Genomic DNA, 18,349 nt, shown 5'->3' on the forward strand with positions numbered 1-18,349 from the left:
TAAGGTTAGGGGTGTTTAGACTCGGGGTACATGTTAGGGTGTTAGGTGGAGACTTAGAAACTGTTTCCCCATAGAAAACAATGGGGCTGCGTTAGGAGCTGAACGCTGCTTTTTTGCAGGTGTTAGGTTTTTTTTCAGCTCAAACTGCCCCATTGTTTCCTATGGAGAAATCGTGCACGAGCACGTTTTTGAAGCTGGCCGCATCCGTAAGCACCGCTGGTATTGAGAGTTGCAGTGGCGGTAAATTATGCTCTACGCTCCCTTTTTGGAGCCTAACACAGCCATTCTGTGAACTCTAAATACCAGCGGTATTTAAAAGGTGCGGGGAAAAAAAAGCCAGCGTAAGCTATGCGGGTCATTACCGACAAAACTCTAAATCTAGGCGAATGTGTTTTAATAGGGATTTTATATGGGTTTTATAGGTGTTTTATATGGATTTTATATGGGTTTTAGAAGTGTTTTATATGTATTTTATAGGTGTTTTATAGGTATTTTATATGAGTTTTATAGGTGCTTTATAGGTGTTTTATAGGTCTTTTATAGGGGTTTTTATAAGTGTATTTTATGTATTTTATAGGTGTTTTATATGTATTTTATATGTGTTTTATAGGGGTTTTATAGGTGTTTTATATGTGTTTTATATGAGTTTTATAGGTGTTTCATATGTGTTTTATATGAGTTTTATAGGTGTTTTAGAGTGGTTTTATATGAGTTTTATAGTGTAATGAGACCAATCTCGCCACTGTGCATTGGAGGAGCCTGGTTGCCCGCCTGCTGCCTTTAGACTATGGCCCCATGTTGAAACGCTTGCTTTTCCCCTGCAAAGACATGAAAGCCGGGTCATTCAGTACTTGCCCTATTTGAACAGTGATACCCCAGATAGCTATGCCATTGCCATGTAGCCCATTTGTATAACAAAAGACTTTGGCTCCATGGCAATTGAACTGTATTTCTCTGTCTGTGATAATTACATCAACCATTGTGTAAGGTAATTGTATCAACCATTGAGTAAGATAACTGCATCAACCATTGTGTAAGGTAATTGTATCAACCATTGTGTAAGGTAACTGCATCAACCATTGTGTAAGGTAATTGTATCAACCATTGTGTAAGGTAACTGCATCAACCATTGTGTAAGGTAATTGTATCAACCATTGTGTAAGGTAATTGTATCAACCATTATGCAAAGTAACTGCATCAACCATTGTGTATGGTAATTGTATCAACCATTGTGTAAGGTAATTGTATCACCCATTGTGTAAGGTAATTGTATCAACCATTGTGTAAGGTAATTGTATCAACCATTGTGTAAGGTAACTGCATCAACCATTGTGTAAGGTAATTGTATCAACCATTGTGTAAGGTAACTGCATCAACCATTGTGTAAGGTAATTGTATCAACCATTGTGTAAGGTAACTGCATCAACCATTGTGTAAGGTAATTGTATCAACCATTGTGTAAAGTAATTGCATCAACCATTGTGTAAGGTAATTGTATCAACTATTGTGTAAGGTAATTGTATCAACCATTGTGTAAGGTAATTGCATCACCCATTGTGTAAGGTAATTGTATCAACCATTGTGTAAGGTAACTGCATCAACCATTGTGTAAGGTAATTGTATCAACCATTATGTAAGGTAATTGCATCACCCATTGTGTAAGGTAACTGCATCAACCATTGTGTAAGGTAACTGCATCAACCATTGTGTAAGGTAACTGCATCAACCATTGTGTAAGGTAATTGCATCACCCATTGTGTAAGGTAATTGCATCAACCATTGTGTAAGGTAATTGCATCACCCATTGTGTAAGGTAATTGTATCAACCATTGTGTATGGTAATTGCATCAACCATTGTGTAAGGTAATTGTATCAACCATTGTGTAAGGTAACTGCATCAACCATTGTGTAAGGTAATTGTATCAACCATTATGTAAGGTAATTGCATCACCCATTGTGTAAGGTAATTGTATCACAGACAGAGGGGAGTATTTTGTGTGGGAGTGTCTGAGAGTATTGTATGTGTTTATTGGTTGTTTTAGTGGGTGGTACTAATGTGTAAGAATGTGTATTTAAGAACAATAAACCCACAGCTCTGGCTGATTCCTGTTTTACCCTCAAGATGGAGCTTGGTCTCATGTTTGGGGGGAAGTGCTACTTTGGATTATTCTTTTACCTGTTTTAGGAGAGAAGGATTTTGTGTATTTTCCCCATTGGGGTATTAACTGGGTTTGTGTGTTGCTATTCCCGTATTAAGGGCATCTTTCATCTGGTATTAACCCGCGATATCAGGGTTATACCATAACATGTAGGTGTTTTATATGGATTTCATATGGGTTTTATAGGTGTTTTACAGGACTTTTATTTGGGTTTTATAAGTGTTTTAATAGGGATTTTATATGGGTTGTATAGGTGTTTTATTTGGATGTTATATGGGTTTTATAAGTGTTTTATAGGTGTTTTATATGTATTTTATATGAGTTTTATAGGTGTTTAATAGGTGTTTTATAGGGATTTTATAAGTGTTTTTATGTATTTTATAGGGCCTAGTTTTAGAGTTCGGCGGTAGCCGTCAAAACCAGCGTTAGAGGCTCCTAACGCTGGTTTTGGCCGCCCGCTGGTATTTGGAGTCAGTGATTAAAGGGTCTAACGCTCACTTTACAGCCGCGACTTTTCCATACCGCAGATCCCCCTACGCCATTTGCGTAGCCTATCTTTTCAATGGGATCTTTCTAACGCTGGTATTTAGAGTCGTTTCTGCAGTGAGCGTTAGAGCTCTAACGACAAGATTCCAGCCGCCTGAAAATAGCAGGAGTTAAGAGCTTTCTGGCTAACGCCGGTTCATAAAGCTCTTAACTACTGTACCCTAAACTACACTAACACCCATAAACTACCTATGTACCCCTAAACCGAGGTCCCCCCACATCGCCGCCACTCGATTAAAATTTTTAACCCCTAATCTGCCGACCGCCACCTACGTTATACTTATGTACCCCTAATCTGCTGCCCCTAACCCCGCCGACCCCTATATTATATTTATTAACCCCTAACTTGCCCCACACAACGTCGCCGCAAGCTACTTAAAATAATTAACCCCTAATCTTCCGACCGCAAATCGCCGCCACCTACGTTATCCCTATGTACCCCTAATCTTCTGCCCCTAACATCGCCGACCCCTATGTTATATTTATTAACCCCTAATCTGCCCCCCACAACGTCGCCGACACCTACCTACACTTATTAACCCGTAATCTGCCGAGCGGACCTGAGCGCTACTATAATAAAGTTATTAACCCCTAATCCGCCTCACTAACCCTATCATAAATAGTATTAACCCCTAATCTGCCCTCCCTAACATCGCCGACACCTACCTTCAATTATTAACCCCTAATCTGCCGACCGGAGCTCACCGCTACTATAATAAATGTATTAACCCCTAAAGCTAAGTCTAACCCTAATACTAACACCCCCCTAAGTTAAATATAATTTTTATCTAACGAAATAAATTAACTCTTATTAAATAAATGATTCCTATTTAAAGCTAAATACTTACCTGTAAAATAAATCCTAATATAGCTACAATATAAATTACATTTATATTATAGCTATTTTAGGATTAATATTTATTTTACAGGTAACTTTGTATTTATTTTAACCAGGTACAATAGCTATTAAATAGTTAAGAACTATTTAATAGTTACCTAGTTAAAATAATTACAAATTTACCTGTAAAATAAATCCTAACCTAAGATATAATTAAACCTAACACTACCCTATCAATAAAATAATTAAATAAACTACCTACAATTACCTACAATTAACCTAACACTACACTATCAATAAATTAATTAAACACAATTGCTACAAATAAATACAATTAAATAAACTATCTAAAGTACAAAAAATAAAAAAGAACTAAGTTACAGAAAATAAAAAAATATTTACAAACATAAGAAAAATATTACAACAATTTTAAACTAATTACACCTACTCTAAGCCCCCTAATAAAATAACAAAGACCCCCAAAATAAAAAATTCCCTACCCTATTCTAAATTTAAAAAGTTACAAGCTCTTTTACCTTACCAGCCCTGAACAGGGCCCTTTGCGGGGCATGCCCCAAGAAGTTCAGCTCTTTTGCCTGTAAAAGAAAACATACAATACCCCCCCCCCCAACATTACAACCCACCACCCACATACGCCTAATCTAACCCAAACCCCCCTTAAATAAACCTAACACTAAGCCCCTGATGATCTTCCTACCTTGTCTTCACCATGCCAGGTTCACCGATCCGTCCTGGCTCCAAGATCTTCATCCAACCCAAGCGGGGGTTGGCGATCCATAATCTGGTGCTCCAAAGTCTTCCTCCTATCCGGCAAGAAGAGGACATCCGGACCGGCAAACATCTTCTCCAAGCGGCATCTTCTATGTTCTTCCATCCGATGACGACCGGCTCCATCTTGAAGACCTCCAGCGCGGATCCATCCTCTTCTTCCGACGACTAGACGACGAATGACGGTTCCTTTAAGGGACGTCATCCAAGATGGCGTCCCTCGAATTCCGATTGGCTGATAGGATTCTATCAGCCAATCGGAATTAAGGTAGGAATTTTCTGATTGGCTGATGGAATCAGCCAATCAGAATCAAGTTCAATCCGATTGGCTGATCCAATCAGCCAATCAGATTGAGCTCGCATTCTATTGGCTGATCGGAACAGCCAATAGAATGCGAGCTCAATCTGATTGGCTGATTGGATCAGCCAATCGGATTGAACTTGATTCTGATTGGCTGATTCCATCAGCCAATCAGAAAATTCCTACCTTAATTCCGATTGGCTGATAGAATCCTATCAGCCAATCGGAATTCGAGGGACGCCATCTTGGATGACGTCCCTTAAAGGAACCGTCATTCGTCGTCTAGTCGTCGGAAGAAGAGGATGGATCCGCGCTGGAGGTCTTCAAGATGGAGCCGGTCGTCATCGGATGGAAGAACATAGAAGATGCCGCTTGGAGAAGATGTTTGCCGGTCCGGATGTCCTCTTCTTGCCGGATAGGAGGAAGACTTTGGAGCACCGGATTATGGATCGCCAACCCCCGCTTGGGTTGGATGAAGATCTTGGAGCCAGGACGGATCGGTGAACCTGGCATGGTGAAGACAAGGTAGGAAGATCATCAGGGGCTTAGTGTTAGGTTTATTTAAGGGGGGTTTGGGTTAGATTAGGGGTATGTGGGTGGTGGGTTGTAATGTTGGGGGGGGGGGTATTGTATGTTTTCTTTTACAGGCAAAAGAGCTGAACTTCTTGGGGCATGCCCCGCAAAGGGCCCTGTTCAGGGCTGGTAAGGTAAAAGAGCTTGTAACTTTTTAAATTTAGAATAGGGTAGGGAATTTTTTATTTTGGGGGTCTTTGTTATTTTATTAGGGGGCTTAGAGTAGGTGTAATTAGTTTAAAATTGTTGTAATATTTTTCTTATGTTTGTAAATATTTTTTTATTTTTTGTAACTTAGTTCTTTTTTATTTTTTGTACTTTAGCTAGTTTATTTAATTGTATTTATTTGTAGCAATTGTGTTTAATTAATTTATTGATAGTGTAGTGTTAGGTTAATTGTAGGTAATTGTAGGTAGTTTATTTAATTATTTTATTGATAGGGTAGTGTTAGGTTTAATTATAACTTAGGTTAGGATTTATTTTACAGGTAAATTGTAATTATTTTAACTAGGTAACTATTAAATAGTTCTTAACTATTTAATAGCTATTGTACCTGGTTAAAATAAATACAAAGTTACCTGTAAAATAAATATTAATCCTAAAATAGCTATAATATAAATGTAATTTATATTGTAGCTATATTAGGATTTATTTTACAGGTAAGTATTTAGCTTTAAATAGGAATAATTTATTTAATAAGAGTTAATTTATTTCGTTAGATTTAAATTATATTTAACTTAGGGGGGTGTTAGTGTTAGGGTTAGACTTAGCTTTAGGGGTTAATACATTTATTAGAATAGCGGTGAGCTCCGGTCGGCAGATTAGGGGTTAATAATTGAAGGTAGGTGTCGGCGATGTTAGGGAGGGCAGATTAGGGGTTAATACTATTTATGATAGGGTTAGTGAGGCGGATTAGGGGTTAATAACTTTATTATAGTAGCGCTCAGGTCCGGTCGGCAGATTAGGGGTTAATAAGTGTAGGTAGGTGTCGGCGACGTTGTGGGGGGCAGATTAGGGGTTAATAAATATAACATAGGGGTCGGCGATGTTAGGGCAGCAGATTAGGGGTACATAGGGATAACGTAGGTGGCGGCGGTTTACGGAGCGGCAGATTAGGGGTTAAAAGTGTAATGCAGGGGTCAGCGATAGCGGGGGCGGCAGATTAGGGGTTAATAAGTGTAAGGCTAGGGGTGTTTAGACTCGGGGTACATGTTAGAGTGTTAGGTGCAGACGTAGGAAGTGTTTCCCCATAGGAAACAATGGGGCTGCGTTAGGAGCTGAACGCTGCTTTTTTGCAGGTGTTAGGTTTTTTTTCAGCTCAAACAGCCCCATTGTTTCCTATGGGAGAATCGTGCACGAGCACGTTTTTGAGGCCGGCCGCGTCCGTAAGCAACTCTGGTATCGAGAGTTGTATTTGCGGTAAAAATGCTCTACGCTCCTTTTTTGGAGCCTAACGCAGCATTTGTTTGAACTCTCGATACCAGAGTTAAATTTATGGTGCGGCCAGAAAAAAACCCGCGGAGCGTTAACAGCCCTTTTACCGCCAAACTCCAAATCTAGCCGTAGGTGTTTTATAGGGGTTTTATAAGTGTTTTATAGGCGTTTTATATGAGTTTTATAGGTGTTTTATATGTATTTTATATGAGTTTTATAGGTGTTTAATAGGTGTTTTATAGGGATTTTATAAGTGTTTTATAGGCGTTTTATATGAGTTTTATATGTATTTTATATGAGTTTTATAGGTGTTTAATAGGTGTTTTATAGGGATTTTATAAGTGTTTATAGGCGTTTTATATGAGTTTTATAGGCGTTTTATATGAGTTTTATAGGTGTTTTAGAGTGGTTTTATATGAGTTTTATAGGTGTTTTATATGTGTTTTATAGGTATTTTATGTGTGTTATAGGTGTTTTATATGGGTTTTAGAGTGGTTTTATAGGTTTTCTATTGGGGTTTTATATAGGTTTGATAGGGGTTTTATAGGTATTTTATAGGGGTGTTATATGTGTGTTTTATAAGGGTTTTATGGGGGTTTATATGGATTTTATATGTAAAATAGAAAACAACCCTAATTACACCTAATTCAACTCACAGTGTGAAATTAACCCTAACTACTCCTGAGCTTCCCAGTACAATAAACACTGACTACACCTAACTGATCTCCCCAGTGCAACTAACCCTAACTGTAACTAACTGGACTCCCCAGTTCATTTAACACTAACAACACCTATCTGAAGTCCCCAGTGCATTTACCCTAATTACACCTAACTGAACTCTCCCAGTGCGATTAACCCTAACTACACCTAACTGGACTTCCTAGTGCAGTTAACTGTAACTGTAAATAACTAGTCACCAGTACAATTAATCATAACTGCTATTGACCACAGCCAACCCCTGTGTAAACACCCCATATTGCCGTAAAGAATCATTACATTGTAATAAAAATTAATATAAACCCTTTCCTTTAAAATAACGATCATTACTGGCCATTTATATTGTCTGAAGCTTTTGTTATCAATGAAGCACTAAGTTCTGTTATTCACTGATTGATCTGTTCTGTTTTCCAGTGCTGTCAGATGTGCGTTTGGTGGGCGGCAGCAGCCGGTGTGATGGGCAAGTACAGGTGTTGTACAATCACACCTGGGGATGGCTTTATGATCACCAGTGGGGCAGGCACAGTGCTGATGTGGTCTGCAGACAGCTGAACTGTGGCCCCTCGGTTGAACTCCTGAGAGGGGGAACATTTGGCACTGGAACTGGGCACATCCTTGAGAAAGCTGCATGCAGTGGGCATGAGAATGATATTTCCCAATGCATCCTGGGAGCTTGGCGTGAAGAGGACCTCGCACATAAGAACCAAAGCTCGGGAGTCACCTGCTTCCCAAACAGTAAGTTGAATCCTCAAAATATATCAGGGAAACCAAAGGTAAACCTCTGAATCTCAATTCACCAAAACTGAAATCACATTGTCTGTAAAAAGCCTTAAATTACCCCAAAAACATATTCACAAGCTCAGATTCAAAACTGTTTCACCTTCTCCAAAATACCTGTATCAGTAGCTCTCACACTCAGGGCCGTCTTTAATACTGACTGGGCCCTGGGCAAACATTTCCTTGGGGCCCCCCCTCGCCCATGCAATTTCGCTCTCCACCCCAAAAAACAACTAAATCAATTTAGTTGTGCTAATCATTTAAAAAAATATGAAATAAATTGCAATATGTGAAACTGGACCTAAGCAGTACAAATAAGTAAATAAATATATTAATTCCTCCACTGTAGATTCATTTAAAATATTAACTAATTAATTAAATGTTGGTTTTTAATTTATTTATATATATTTTTTAAGTACATAAATATTTAATGCAATGCACGGCATTGCATAGTAAAAATCAGTGTCGGACCTAATGTCTACAGGGCCCCGGTGCAAGAATTTATTTTGGGCCCCCCTAAAAGCTTCTCACCAGTTTTGGGATATTCACTACATATTTATTGTTTAGACAGCCACTGTACAGCAAAATTATCACTTTCATGAACACCAAGGGAATGCCTAACATAACAAACTCCCCTAACCCATATACACACACACTCTCCGGAGCATACACATACACATGTACACACACACACTCTCCAGAGCATACAAATACACATGTACACACACACACTCTCCAGAGCATACACATACACATGTACACACAAACACACACTCCTCAGAGCATACAGATATTCATGTACACACAAACAAACACTCTCCAGAGCATACACATATTCATGTACACACAAACACACACTCTCCAGAGCATACACATACACATGTACACACAAACACTCTCCAGAGCATACACATATTCATGTACACACAAACACACACTCTCCAGAGTATACACATATTCATGTACACACAAACACACACTCTCCAGAGCATACACATATTCATGTACACACAAACACTCTCCAGAGTATACACATATTCATGTACACACAAACACACACTCTCCAGAGTATACACATATTCATGTACACACAAACACACACTCTCCAGAGCATACACATACACATGTACACACAAACACTCTCCAGAGTATACACATATTCATGTACACACAAACACACACTCCTCAGAGCATACACATATTCATGTACACACAAACACACACTCTTCAGAGCATACACATATTCATGTACACACAAACACACACTCTCCAGAGCATACACATACACATGTACACACAAACACTCTCCAGAGCATACACATATTCATGTACACACACACACTCTCCAGAGTAAACACATATTCATGTACACACAAACACTCTCCAGAGTATACACATATTCATGTACACACAAACACACACTCTCCAGAGCATACACATATTCATGTACACACAAACACACACTCTCCAGAGCATACACATACACATGTACACACAAACACTCTCCAGAGTATACACATATTCATGTACACACAAACACACACTCCTCAGAGCATACAGATATTCATGTACACACAAACACACACTCTCCAGAGCATACACATATTCATGTACACACAAACACACACTCTCCAGAGTATACACATGTACACACAAACACTCTCCAGAGCATACACATATTCATGTACACACACACACTCTCCAGAGTATACACATATTCATGTACACACACTCTCCAGAGTATACACATATTCATGTACACACAAACACACACTACAGACAACACACACATTTATGTACACACTTTATATAATCCAATATTAAAAATACAATGTATGTGAGCCTCAAGACGGAAGAGATCAGTGTCTGCAGCTGCACAGATGTTCAAATCCTCATGTGCCTGCCGCTCCAGCTTTCTGCTGCATGCGCCTACAGTCAGCCCTACCCTGAACAATCCCCACCACCAGAGCAGTTACCTCGTAACAGTGGTAACCCTAGCAGGACTGTCAAGGTATATATAAGGTTAATAAATATATATTTTAATCTTATATTTTAAGGTTTATAAATATATATATTCATTCAGATCTGACTGGTCAGTAGAAAATAATTCATTTCTTTCAGACAAACTGACTTCAATCATGGTTAATTCTCCCTCACTGAGCATATCTCAAGACTAAAATTGCAGACAGGATGTTCCAAGAAACAAAAGGGAAGCATTTGCTCTTAATTGGAAGTGCAAACTCGTGTTCAGCTCTTCCCCCATTTAGTATGCAAAATTATTCTCAACACCCAGTGAGGGAAATAAACATTTGGCTTATTTAACTTTAACAGCTATCTCAGGTGCAAATGAGCCCTGCTGTGCAACGATGACACTTGAATATACAAAATGTTAGACATTGCGTCTGGGGAGGATAACACACAGTGAAAACACATGCTTTAAATTATACTATTGGGAACCATTGCTAAAAGACAGCATAAATAAAGATAAATACATTTTGAAAAAGAAATAATAACTACATTGATAATTTTGCAGATAAACATATCGAATAATGCCCCAGACTATATTGAATATATATCTGGGAGATAGATTGAAATCTGTATAGATTGAATAGCAATTGTGATAGTCCCATGTTTGGATGATATATAACATGCTTTCCTATTTTCCGGGTGGAGCTAAAAAAGATGATAAATACAAGATACTGCATGGAAGTGAATGTGTATATATATATATATATATATATATATATATTTTGAAAGCATAAAATATCTTAACCTCTGTGTTTTTAAGAATGTGAATAGATGTTTATGGACCTGAAGAGAAGTGATTATTAATGTTATGGTATAACCCGGATGAAAGATGTCCTGAATGTGGGATCAGCAACACACAACCCAGCTAATTCCCCCAAACATGAGACCAAGCTCCATATTGAAGGTAAAAACAGAATGTACTTTATTGAGGGCTATATGCCCAGTATTTATGCAGGTTTGAGACCAGATGGGGGGTTGGAAGAGTATTGTACATTAGATAGAGGGAAGACGCCCGTTTTCATGATACAATAGAATTACATTACTTAAGCAGATAAACAATTTAAACACAAGAAAACAATGGAGTCCTTCTTATCACTTAGCAGTCTGACTCTGGAGGTGATTAAACAATGTGAATGCTTATCACATAAACTTAATTACAGTACACAATATGCTAGGAAACCTGTCTCAGAAAATAGTTTCTCAAAACTGAACAGAGTTAACCCTTCAAGTACTGACAGAGAGGTCTGTCACACGGCTCCCTCCTGGTGGGACACTCCGGCAGAACTGGCTTGACCCTTTGGCGGGTCAACTTGGGGATGAACCGACTAGGAGGTGGTAGGCATGTCAGTTTGCCGGGACAATCCATCTCCATTCCCGTTATGAGAGAGAATTCCTGTCCGTATAAATAAGGGTTCAACTTCTTCAGTGCCCAGACCAGGGTTAAACAGTCCTTCAAAATCTCATCAGCTTCTTTACAAGTTTTTTGTACCTGCTCTTTATAGGTATCCACAATCCCTTCATACTGACATAGGGTGCCCTTGAGTTGCTGCACCTCACTATGAGCCAGCGTCAGCTTCTCCTCCAGTGTCACTAAGTTTGTCTTTAATGTTTCATGTTCCACTCTCAAGCTGGTGTTTTCTGCGGTCTGTCGGTGCAGCTTGTCTAGCAGAGATTCTTGTTCTAAACGCGCTTTTTCCTCTTCTCTCCTGCTAGCACTATTACGTGATTGTTTAACGTGACCATTTCATCCTCTACTTGACTCTTCTCCTTCATCAGCGCATTATAAAGGGACTTCCACATATCAATGGCGGATAGAGATTTACTGAGCTCAGCGTCCTGGGGCTCAGCAGCAGGTGGGTCAGTCTCTGTGGCACGGGTAGTCACAGGGTTAACATCGGCGGGACCCATGGGAGCGTAGGCAGAAACAAGGGGGGCCAAGTCATTTCCAAGGAGAACATCAGCTGGTAAGTCCTTCATGACCCCCACATTCACATGTCTAGAGCCCACTCCCCAATCCAAATGTACCCGGGCAACAGGTAGGCGGAACACAGCGCCCCCTGCTACCCTCACAGCCACAGTGTCTCTGGTGTGCTGGTTCTCAGACACCAAGTTCTTTTGGAGCAAGGTCATGGTAGCACCAGTATCCCGTAGACCACTGACCTCCTTCCCATTCACTTTAACCAGTTGCCGGTTATTGCGGTGGGCAGCTTGCATGGGGTCTGCTTCATGTAGGATGCCCCAGCATTCTTCCACCTCTACGCAGTGGGCCGCAGGCTGAGGGTTACGTGGCATTCCGCCGGCGGGTCTTCTCCAGGACTGTGCTTGGTTCGCTGCATTTAGGGGACACTCTGGTCTTTTGTGCCCTAGTTGCTTACATCCAAAGCACCGAAAAGGTTATGAGTAGTCCCCTGAGTTGAACCGGGCTCTCTGAGGATAGTTCGTGGCTGGAGGCCATGTGGTAGAGCGGTGTGCCGGGGGTTTGTAACTGGTAGCTGCTGGGGTGACTGTGGGTCGGTACTCTACTCTGGCAGGGGGCTTAGTGGTAGCAGTGTCCAGTTTGCGGGTATCCGTATACTCATCTGCCAAGCGAGCAGCTTCATGCAGGGTGGAGGGTTTACGGTCCCGAACCCACTCTCGAACTCCTGCGGGTAACTTGTCGAAGCAATGTTCCAACAGGAATAGCGGCAGCACCTCTTCCCCAGATACGGCTTGGCACCCCGCTATCCAGTGAGCTGCTGTGCGGTGCACCTTACATGCCCACTCGACGTAGGAATCTCCAGCTAGTTTAACAGTGTCTCTGAACCGCCTCCTGTTTGCCTCTGGTGTAACCGCATACCTGGAGAGCAGAGCCTCTTTTACAGCATTATAATCCCCGACTTCCTCATCTGGAATGGCCCGAAAAGCCTCGCTGGCCCGGCCGGATAATTTTCTGGATAATATCATGACCCAGTCCTCTGTGGGTACCTTGTGTAGTGCACATTGCCTCTCAAAATCCGCAAGGTACCCATCAATCTCTCCTTCTGTTTCCAGGAAGTTTTTAAAAGCTGCAAAATGTACTTTTCCCTTTTCCACTGGGGTTGCTGTGACTTGGGCTGCTGCAGCGCCGCTTTGGCAAAGTAGGTTGGCCCATACAGCTGCTATGACCTGGTCCACAATTTCGGCAGATGGGTTGGGGCCATAATGTGCCAGTCTTATTTTAACCGCCCGATCAAAGCTTGCTTCTTTGGGGGTTCTGTCTGATATGCTGGGCCCATTGGTTCCTTCGGTCCCTGGTACGCCTTCCATCTTGGTCAGTATTGTAATAATCCCCCTCTTCCTGAGGTTACTGGCTTGTGTAGTTGCTCTTCTGGGCGATGAGGATCATCCCGTCGCTTGCCACCAATTGTTATGGTATAACCCGGATACCAAGGGTTAATACCAGATGAAAGATGTCCTGAATGTGGGATCAGCAACACACAACCCAGCTAATTCCCCCCAAACATGAGACCAAGCTCCATAGGTAAAAACAGAATGTACTTTATTGAGGGCTATATGCCCAGTATTTATGCAGGTTTGAGACCAGATGGGGGGTTGGAAGAGTATTGTACATTAGATAGAGGGAAGACACCCTTTTTCATGATACAATAGAATTACATTACTTAAGCAGATAAACAATTTAAACACAAGAAAACAATGGAGTCCTTCTTATCACTTAGCAGTCTGACTCTGGAGGTGATTAAACAATGTGAATGCTTATCACATAAACTTAATTACAGTACACAATATGCTAGGAAACCTGTCTCAGAAAATAGTTTCTCAAAACTGAACAGAGTACTGACAGAGAGGTCTGTCACAATTAACATTTATATTTTATTTCAGATCTACATAGACAGGATTCATATATTCAGGAAGAAATACACAGAAATGTAACATGCTGTATTTGCACAAATGCAATATATCAGGAGTTTAAATACTACCAATTCAGAATAATTAACAGAATAAATTATTTTAATATAATATACTGATGTTTCATATCAAAATGATCAGAAAATGCATAAAAAACTACCCTATCTAAAATTAAATTTGAATGTGATTTATGCAGAGAGTTATGGTCTGATTAAATAACCATTTTATGAGAATAATTAACTTGTTAAAAATGCTTAGAAATGTTAAAGGTGAATTTGTTTTATCTGTATGTCTACTGCTCCCAAGTGGCAAAAATCCAGTAGGACAGTTAAGGGAATTTAGCTATTCAAAAGATGCGTTGCCATGGTGAACATGCTCAGCTCTGTTAAGGGCCAATCCGAGACAAGGTTTCCATGTGGGCGTAACCAAACCAGATCTCTAATGATTATAAAACAGGAAGGTTAAATGTAAGAGAGGAGTTTTTTTGGTGATTGCTTACCCTGGTGACTGATAACTGGCGAGCATACTTGGGACACAGTCATTTAAGCAAGGAGCTGAAATACTAACCCTGATCTATGCAACATAACTTTTCCTTCAAATGAGGAGATCTAAGATATTTGGAAAATATTGAATTACAATTTGGTTCAGACTGGTGATGTATGATTTCTAACTTTAATATTTTAAACAAAGGTTATTGATAATATCATAGTCAAATTGTAGTTAAGCAGATTTAAAGAAGCAGTTTGTATTTCAAGTTAGTATTTCATAAGCCTGTGTAGTGTTAAAAGTTTATTTTTGTATGCTAAGGAATTCATTTAAAGCATTTGTCCACTGTAAGAATACATGTACTTTAGTACCCTAATTAGAATTGTAAAGCTGGAGATTACTAGCTGTGATGTCATTGTGTTAATTTTGAATGAATGGATATTGTAAATCAGGCTAGCTTTAAAGGTAAACTTTTATGAGCTTGGTAAAAAAGTATAGACTGTCCTATTGTTTAAATGAGCGCCGTTAGAATTGTATTGCTTGGGTATTTAGCTGTTAAAGATCTTAAAATCTCATTGTACTAACGGTGAACTTTTACTGTGAATAAGATAGATTTTTATGAATGTTGCATAGCCTATTTGAACGGTTTTAAACGCATATAGTGTCGACTCATATTCTAATTCTCACAAATATTTATGTATCAACATGTTCATAGTTATTTACTAATAATAAAGAATTCAGATATTTATATTAATTTTGTTGTCTTAGTAGAAGTATATTGATTGTGCGTTCAGTCTAAAGAAAGATTGTTAAATATATTCCCTGCCATATACTCACACATTGTTTGGAGAATACTGCTAAGATTTATATAAATATACTGACAGGACCTTTGATTATACCGTATGATTGGTTGGATGCCAAGTTAGGGCTTAGCATTCAGTGCTGCACAGTGCACACCTAAAACAGCACATGGCACTAGCTTGGCATGTCACATGATACCGGCACGGTCTGGCACTGTTTCTCACAAATAAATATAAGCAGAGAACTCTTAGGACTATTAGGACTCTTGGGCCCCACAACAAAGACTGTGCCCTGTGTTAAAGCCTGCCCTGCTCACACTATACTGTGTTACATGTGTCAGTAGGTCTCACACTATACTGTGTTACATGTGTCAGTAGGTCTCACACTATACTGTGTGTTACATGTGTCAGTAGGTCTCACACACACTGTACTTACACTATACTGTGTGTTACATGTGTCAGTAGGTTTCACACACTCCTGTACTTACACTATACTGTGTTACATGTGTCAGTAGGTCTCACACTATACTGTGTGTTACATGTGTCAGTAGGTCTCACACTATACTGTGTTACATGTGTCAGTAGGTCTCACACTATACTGTGTTACATGTGTCAGTAGGTCTCACACTATACTGTGTGTTACATGTGTCAGTAGGTCTCACACACTGTACTTACACTATACTGTGTGTTACATGTGTCAGTAGGTCTCACACACTGTACTTACACTATACTGTGTGTTACATTTGTCAGTAGGTCTCACACACTGTACTTACACTATACTGTGTGTTACATGTGTCAGTAGGTCTCACACACTCCTGTACTTACACTATACTGTGTGTTACATGTGTCAGTAGGTCTCACACACTCCTGTACTTACACTATACTGTGTGTTACATGTGTCAGTAGGTCTCACACACTGTACTTACACTATACTGTGTGTTACATGTGTCAGTAGGTCTCACACACTGTACTTACACTATACTGTGTGTTACATGTGTCAGTAGGTCTCACACACTGTACTTACACTATACTGTGTGTTACATGTGTCAGTAGGTCTCACACACTGTACTTACACTATACTGTGTGTTGCATGTGTCAGTAGGTCTCACACACTGTACTTACACTATACTGTGTGTTACATGTGTCAGTAGGTGTCACACACTGTACTTACACTATACTGTGTGTTACATGTGTCAGTAGGTCTCACACACTGTACTTACACTATACTGTGTGTTACATGTGTCAGTAGGTCTCACACACTCCTGTACTTACACTATACTGTGTGTTACATGTGTCAGTAGGTCTCACACACTGTACTTACACTATACTGTATGTTACATGTGTCAGTAGGTCTCACACACTCCTGTACTTACACTATACTGTGTGTTACATGTGTCAGTAGGTCTCACACACTGTACTTACACTATACTGTGTTTTACATGTGTCAGTAGGTCTCACACACTGTACTTACACTATACTGTGTGTTACATGTGTCAGTAGGTCTCACACACTGTACTTACACTATACTGTGTGTTACATGTGTCAGTAGGTCTCACACACACTGTACTTACACTATACTGCGTGTTACATGTGTCAGTAGGTCTCACACACTTCTGTACTTATGTGTTTATCTGTATATGTATCTATATGTGTGTAATTATATGTGTGTGTATTTGCATATGTATCTATATGTGTATAATTATATGTGTGTGTGTGTGTATCTGCATATGTATCTATATGTGTATAATTATATGTGTTTGTGTTTATCTGCATATGTATCTATATGTGTGTAATTATATGTGTGTGTGTGTATCTGCATATGTATATACAGGGAGTGCAGAATTACTAGGCAAATGAGTATTTTGACCACATCATCCTCTTTATGCATGTTGTCTTACTCCAAGCTGTATAGGCTTGAAAGCCTACTACCAATTAAGCATATTAGGTGATGTGCATCTCTGTAATGAGAAGGGGTGTGGTCTAATGAGATCAACACCCTATATCAGGTGTGCATAATTATTAGGCAACTTCCTTTCCTTTGGCAAAATGGGTCAAAAGAAGGACTTGACAGGCTCAGAAAAGTAAAAAATAGTGAGATATCTTGCAGAGGGATGCAGCACTCTTAAAATTGCAAAGCTTCTGAAGCGTGATCATCGAACAATCAATCGGTTCATTCAAAATAGTCAACAGGGTCGCAAGAAGTGTGTGGAAAAACCAAGGCGCAAAATAACTGCCCATGAACTGAGAAAAGTCAAGCGTGCAGCTGCCAAGATGCCACTTGCCACCAGTTTGGCCATATTTCAGAGCTGCAACATCACTGGAGTGCCCAAAAGCACAAGGTGTGCAATACTCAGAGACATGGCCAAGGTAAGAAAGGCTGAAAGACGACCACCACTGAACAAGACACACAAGCTAAAACGTCAAGACTGGGCCAAGAAATATCTCAAGACTGATTTTTCTAAGGTTTTATTAACTGATGAAATGAGAGTGAGTCTTGATGGGCCAGATGGATGGGCCCGTGGCTGGATTGGTAAAGGGCAGAGAGCTCCAGTCCGACTCAGACGCCAGCAAGGTGGAGGTGGCGTACTGGTTTGGGCTGGTATCATCAAAGATGAGCTTGTGGGGCCTTTTCGGGTTGAGGATGGAGTCAACTCCCAGTCCTACTGCCAGTTTCTGGAAGACACCTTCTTCAAGCAGTGGTACAGGAAGAAGTCTACATCCTTCAAGAAAAACATGATTTTCATGCAGGACAATGCTCCATCACACGCGTCCAAGTACTCCACAGCGTGGCTGGCAAGAAAGGGTATAAAAGAAGAAAATCTAATGACATGGCCTCCTTGTTCACCTGATCTGAACCCCATTGAGAACCTGTGGTCCATCATCAAATGTGAGATTTACAAGGAGGGAAAACAGTACACCTCTCTGAACAGTGTCTGGGAGGCTGTGGTTGCTGCTGCACGCAATGTTGATGGTGAACAGATCAAAACACTGACAGAATCCATGGATGGCAGGCTTT

General features: G+C 40.0%; 1 protein-coding gene across 2 annotated transcripts in view; it reads left to right on the top strand.

Annotated features, from left to right (window-relative positions):
- The window catches only part of LOC128655839 (deleted in malignant brain tumors 1 protein), a 788,593-nt gene that overhangs the window by 356,260 nt on the left and 413,984 nt on the right, over window positions 1-18,349 (top strand). For both annotated transcript variants that reach the window (XM_053709399.1, XM_053709400.1), the window contains exon 3: window positions 7,772-8,092. In XM_053709399.1, the coding sequence (XP_053565374.1) occupies window positions 7,772-8,092 (321 nt within the window). The remainder of the gene's footprint in view (window positions 1-7,771; window positions 8,093-18,349) is intronic.

The sequence above is a fragment of the Bombina bombina genome, chromosome 4 (assembly GCF_027579735.1).
Source record: "Bombina bombina isolate aBomBom1 chromosome 4, aBomBom1.pri, whole genome shotgun sequence".
Taxonomy (NCBI): Eukaryota; Metazoa; Chordata; class Amphibia; order Anura; family Bombinatoridae; genus Bombina; species Bombina bombina.